This window comes from Ipomoea nil, unplaced genomic scaffold (assembly GCF_001879475.1).
Source record: "Ipomoea nil cultivar Tokyo-kokei standard unplaced genomic scaffold, Asagao_1.1 scaffold2957, whole genome shotgun sequence".
Classification (NCBI taxonomy): domain Eukaryota; kingdom Viridiplantae; phylum Streptophyta; class Magnoliopsida; order Solanales; family Convolvulaceae; genus Ipomoea; species Ipomoea nil.
Window position 1 is genome coordinate 3681451 of NW_017619385.1, and position 6403 is coordinate 3687853.

At 34.6% G+C, this 6403-nt stretch overlaps 1 protein-coding gene across 1 annotated transcript; it reads left to right on the forward strand.

Annotated features, from left to right (window-relative positions):
• The first annotated feature begins 784 nt into the window (after window positions 1-784).
• On the forward strand, window positions 785-6050 carry LOC109162841. The gene is made up of 6 exons (XM_019311543.1): window positions 785-1387; window positions 2344-2444; window positions 3037-3134; window positions 3356-3561; window positions 5042-5089; window positions 5554-6050. Exons 1-5 carry the CDS (start codon window positions 937-939, stop codon window positions 5083-5085), a joined length of 900 nt encoding a protein of 299 aa, XP_019167088.1. The 5' UTR covers window positions 785-936; the 3' UTR covers window positions 5086-5089; window positions 5554-6050.
• Window positions 6051-6403: the final 353 nt, after the last annotated feature.

Here is a 6403-nt window from a genome sequence, read left to right on the forward strand (position 1 = left end):
AAGTACTTAATAAAAGAAGGATATAAAAAAAATCCATTTTGGCCCCATGCACATTTATCAAGAAATATGGTCAAGGATTCGTCATAGTAGTTGCTTATGTTGATGACATGAACTTGATTTGAATCCCTAATGAAATTAATAATCACTGAATATCTGAGTGTGAATTTGAAATTAAAAATATGGGAAGATCAATACTATGCCTATTGCTACAAACACTCAACTCCAGTGAAAACAGTTCTTCAGAAATATTATTTCATCATTATGCCTTGTTTATCAAACCATAAAAGTGATAGTATACTTGTTTATCAAATCATATATATATTTTTTTTGATCTAGATAAATCATATCTATTAAGCACCCCAATGATATCCCGACACCTCAAAGTAAAAATTGATTAATTTCGTTCTAAAGAAAATAATAAAAAAACTACTTGGGTCTAAATAATAAAATATTATGTGTACTTCTATTTTTTACTCTTAATTTTTACTTTCACACACAAAATCTTGATATAAACACTTGTGTTGACTCAGTGAAACTCATATAAAAAAAGTAATTTATAGAATTTGCTATATCAAAAAATAAAATTTAAAAATTCATATAATAGAACTCATATTTGGCGTACATGTTTAAATTGTATAGTACCATTGCCCAAACCTTTCGTGAAAAATTTTCCATCGGATATTAGTCACAAAATGTTTGGCCAATGGTACCATACGAAATAATTTTCCATAGGATATAGTCTATACTCTATACGCTGTGCCCGATTAACACGCTTCCACGTTCTATGCTGTATACCTCACTCCACTTTAACGCATCTCACTTCCCAAAATAAAATCCAAAGAAAAAAATAAAATTGGAAATCCTCACCTTCTTCATCGTCATTGAAAATTCAGTATATACTTGAAATTCGATACAAGTGAGCTCTCACAGCCGACAATGGATTTCTGGCTAAAGGCTCGGAGCTTTGCCGAGGAAGCCGCGAAGCGATCGCAGGAGTTCACCATGGAAGCTGCTAAGCGCTCGCAGGAGCTGACAATTGGAGGCTCCGCCAAGCTGTCTGACGTTGTTTTGGAGGCGTCTAAGCGGTCCAAAGAGATCGCCGCCGAAGCGTCCAAGCGGTCTAAGGAGATCGTCGCCGAGGCTTCCAAGCGCGCGGAAGAGATCAAAGTCGACGCCCTCAAGCGCGCCGAGCAGATCACGTTTCAAATTCCAGCCACCGGGATCTCTCACCTTGTCGACTCGTCGTCGACTGGCTCCACTCAAACAACGGCGGCGGCTGCGGCTGCGGCCACCGAGGCCGATCTCGAGAGATTTGGTGTTACGGATGAGTTGAGAGAGTTCGTTAAGGGGATTACATTGAACACATTCAAGGATTTTCCTCTACAAGGTGCGAATTTTACTCGATCTTGCATTTCTGATGCTCTTATTGCTCTGAAGGTTAATGAACGCTATGGAGAATCGAAAATGTAATACATCTCTATATATTTAGTTGAGTTTTTTAAATGTTGTTTCAAAGTATGGACAAGTGTGTTTGCTTCTGAGTTTACTCATAAACATCGATGTTGATTAATTAAAGCTTTTAATAGATACGGGGTGCTATACTGCTGCCATTTAGCATTGCATTTCAATTTTGGACTATGCAATCAGATCGAGTGAAAAAAATAGGGTTAATATATACTTTAGTCTGTTAGTTGCTACTGTGACAAAACATTTGAAGTGGACTTTGAAATTAAATGAGAATAAGCATGTGTGTGTGACGAATGGAAGAAATGCATTTTAGGTTTGTGTGGTTTGACACATCCACTTTTTTATGCTTTGATGAAATATGAATTTTTCTTTGAATTCAGTATTTTAACTATTATTATTATTATTTGTTCTGTCAAATTCCGGTGACAATAGAGTTTAGGAGGCAGGTAACAGAAGTATGTTATTTTGCTTGAGCCACATTAAATTTTGTGTTGGAGCCCTGTGGCAATTTAGTATGTTTAGTGCTATTGTAATACCTATGGCTAATGCCTAGTAACTGAAAAGGTTACATCAGTAAACTTGCATAAATTTGGGCCTGCATGGTAATCAAAGCATCACTTATGGTATGTTTCTCAAATGAGTTGATCAGCATGGAGGGATAAGGAGTGGCTACTAGATGCTTAAGAATTCTTGGTTGATTAGGACTCACAGGGGCCTAGGCAAACAGCCTGTACTAGGGTTCTAGAAAGGGCTGTTTCCTTTCAATGCCTGATGGGGTTCCCATGCTGGTAGATAATGTATTATATTTTACCTATTCCTTAATTTGTTAAACTTATGTAAGCAATACATAATTGCTCTTGAATCTTTAATGTGCAGATGATTCAGAAATGTCCTCCATTCCCACAGTCTCTAATATTCGCCAGGATCTTACAGAGTTCCAGGAAAAACATGCAAAACTTGTTCTCACATCAGTGAAGGTGCATTTAATTTCCTTTGGCAGCAACTAGTCATCATCCTTCTAATGGAAAGACAAAGTATATTAGAAACTTTGGAATTAGGACACTTATATCATATACTGCTTTTCTATTTATAGGATAAAAATGAACGTAGCTTCCATACATTTTTTTATTTTTATTTTTGAGAACCGCTTCCATACATTTTGTATTCTAATATCACATATACATATTGTATTCTCCCCAGTCCATACTATTCATTATTAAGCTTTTTTTGCAGCATTACTGTTAGCTCTGTTTCTGAAGTAACTTTGTATATCTTTTCTATTTCAAATTTTCCAAGTGTCATTTTCTTTTGTTGCAGCGGCTAGGGAGTATTATAGAGAACTTCCTGTAGTTTCCAATTCCTTTATCTGATTTGTCATTTTTTTTTTTTTTTTTTGTTTGTTTTGTTTTTGTTTTTGTTTTTGTTTTTTGTTTTGTTTCTCTCTCTCTCTCTCTCTCTCTCTCTCACTTTTCTGTGGGTTGGGGACTTGGGGTGTTCTGATATGTTGTATGCATTGCTCTTATTTGTGCACTAGTAAAAATTCAGAGTTTTGATAATGTTATATTGCAGGAAATCTCTAAACTAAGGTATGAGTTATGCCCCCGTGTGATGAGAGAGAGGAAGTTTTGGAGAATCTACTTCATTCTAGTTAACAGCCATATAGCCCCGTAAGTATATGCTCTTCAGGAAATGTTTAAATCCTTTTCACTTGGTGATCACTTTGTAGGAAATGCTTCTCTCCACCCTGCCCTAAATATATAGAAAAATAAGAAATAGAATATAGAAACATGAAAAATGAGAAACATGTGACAAGCACATTGGGTACTGTTATTGGTATTTCTCAAATTGGGTCTGACATCTGTATTTTTTGATTCTTCATCTGGTTTAGTTATGAAAAGAGATACATGGAAGAAGCAAATTTAAAATCTGCTGATAATGTAAAGACTGAGGTGACAGAGGACAATGCATCATCTGGTACCACTTCTAAAACTACTGTTGATGGAAAAGACCAGAAAAGTAAGAAGACAACTTCGTCAGCCTCTGATCAGGATTTGGATGTGTTCCTCTTGGGAGAGGACAGTGATGATGGACCAGGTATGGTATAAAGAAACTGATTCAATGAATTTGTCATAGAATAGAATGTGATTGACTTTTTATTAGGTCTTACATAAAATACCGATCAAAGAAATGGTATTTTATGTTCCCTTGTTTTTGTTCACTCTGTTTTCTTTGACTTATCAGCACTTGAAAAGAAGAGAATGAAGGAAAAAAAAAAAGATTGGTCTAACTATTGTTTTTTTGTATTTGTAGTTTGCCAAAACATCTCTTTATATTCTTGGCTTATCATATTCATGGTGCCCTTCTAATTCTCTTTCAAACTATTGTTACCATTTAAGTCCTTCCCCTTACCACTGCTAAAGTTCCATATATCTTTTGGCTACTGGCACTTCTTTCTTGTAAGAAATGGTGATACACCCAAAATGTCTCAGTTTGATAAAAGTAATAACTGACTGGCTTATTATTTTCTTGTTATCTGCTCTCCAGCTTTAATACATCATTATATCTATGAGGTTCCCCCAGTGCTTGTACCAAATAACACTCTGCTCCTGACCCTTTTATATAGACACTTCATCCCCCAATGGGGCAATGACATTTGGTCAAATGTTCCACTTCTCATTCTATCCTATTATAACACAAAAAGACAATGAGACCATTGAATGTAATATGCATTCATTCTTATGCTCTTTGATGCCAAGGCATTCTCTGAATCTCCTGTTTTAAATCCCAAAAATTATGAAAATTTCATAGAATTTTAAATTTCTTATTTCAATCTTCAATTGGACTGATATATAACCCAGTGAAAAAAAAATAAAAAAATTGTTGACCTCGCACGATAGTCATCCCTGTTCCTACCCATTGGTACCCTGTCTACATCTTTGTGCAGAAATGTTCCATCTGGCACCAGAGATTACTTCTAATGCTAGTAATTAATTCTGATCTACAGAATTGTATTTCAATCCACTTTTCTGCTGCAATTGTGCTTTTGGCTACAATTTTCAGTAAATTGAGTTATCTCCTACAATTTGACTTGATTTCTTAAAGTGTTGCAGCTTTGAGAATTTGGAACTGAACTCAAAATTTCTAACATCTGATTATTGCACAGTGACATATTGAGTTCTTAAAATTTTCAGTTTCATTTTAGATGCTGAATTTTATACTGTGTACTGAAAGGGCTTAAAGGTCTGGAGGTTCTTAACTTTTTTTTTTTTTTTTTTTTTTTTTCACCACAATTCCAAGGAAAAATATCAGAAGTGAAAGTTTTTGGTCAATTCCATTAAGTTTGCAATTAAAATCATTTAAAAAAAAAATACAAAATACTCCTTTTGGGAGTTAAGTGACTAAAAGGGAAAAGTATTACCAAGGTGAAAGGGCAGGGAGGCTTAGTAATTTTTTATTTTTTAACTATTATTTGGCTCTATGTTTGAGAGCTTTATAATAATGGGAAGTAATAATTTTTAGGCATGTTTATGTGTTATTTTCCAGCATACTTACCATTTTTTTTATTATTTGTCAGATGATGGGGATGATTGTTTTGACGAAGATTTTGACAAGATATAGATTGGTATGACAAACTTTGAATTTTTCCTTGAGCTATATGTTATTGCATCATAAACTTTTCTATGTTTATCCTCTTGTGTACTGCATTCTTCTTTCTATGACTATGAACAACTTAAGAATGTCTTCATAAAATGGAGAGCTAGGAAAAGTTATGTTTATATGTGCATTATATTACTCATGTGCTAGATCTGCTAGCTGAGAGGGAGTGCAATTTCAATATGCAAAATTGGGCCAATCAACCCAAGCAATCAATATTTATGTTTTCTGTGGTGTTATTTACACTTTAGCATGGAGTCAACTATATTTCATTTCCCCGTCTTTCTTTTTGAACACTTGATATTTACCTGACTCTTCGATACCGGGCACTGCTTGTAATGGCTGAGTTGAGGAATTTATGTGCCTTAGTATCTAAGTTATGTTAAATTAGTTTGTTTTTCTGTATACCTGCTAACTTTGCTAGATTTGCAGGAAGGCAGAAATAACAGAAAGGAGAGGTCTTTTCTGTTCTCTATGGGTGCCTGCTTCAGTACAATTCTGGTTGGGATTTGAGGAAGAAGCCGAGCTGTTTAAAGAAACCAAGTCGAGACACCTCTGATAATCCATCTTTGCCATAGTATCTCAAAATTCTATGTGCCATCTCTTCGCCCTTTGATCCATTTTGGTATTCCGTTGAATTGTTTCTTACACCCCCTCTTTAATGTGTTTTCCTTGTAGTAGTAAGCTGGCAAGGGTATCCATAATGGATTTCTTCTTATTCTTTTTATTTCTTATTTTTACTGGAAGAGAAAGGACGTGTAAAGTTGGTATCTACCCCTCCCCCCATCCCCACAGCACTCTTGATTTTGATTTTGATTTTGATTTTCATATTTGTAGAAGGATATAGTTAATGCCCGAAAAAGCATTTTACATTGAATCTGTATCAGAACCATCTTTACGTCACCGGTATCAGATCAGTCTTTAAGTCACTGGATTTTTTATTTTTATTTTTATTTTTTTTTTGGGGATTGGTTAAACAATTCAAATGCTGATATAAATGATATTAAGTGTGGACATTATTGTAACGGTTATAACATTTGTAACAAGTCAGCATTATTATTGTTATTAATATTAGTATAGTATATATATGTTGTATCCCCAACTTTGTAAGGATGTTTGATGTATTATGTTGAAATTCTAACTTTCTCCCTATTGCTTCATCTCTACTTCTATCTCTACTTTTTGTACTATTTGCTATTTCCATGTTATAGCTCATACTATGAAGTTGCTTGCAATTCACCGGTTAGGAATTAATGAACCAATGGGGACAATTACAACAAAT

Excerpts from the sequence above, each read along its gene's own strand:
- LOC109162841 (XM_019311543.1), top strand. The coding sequence starts at position 937 with ATGGATTTCTGGCTAAAGGCTCGGAGCTTTGCCGAGGAAGCCGCGAAG. Across the intron at positions 2,445-3,036 it reads TTGTTCTCACATCAGTGAAG|GAAATCTCTAAACTAAGGTA; the intron begins GTGCATTTAATT and ends GTTATATTGCAG. Across the intron at positions 3,562-5,041 it reads GGACAGTGATGATGGACCAG|ATGATGGGGATGATTGTTTT; the intron begins GTATGGTATAAA and ends ATTATTTGTCAG.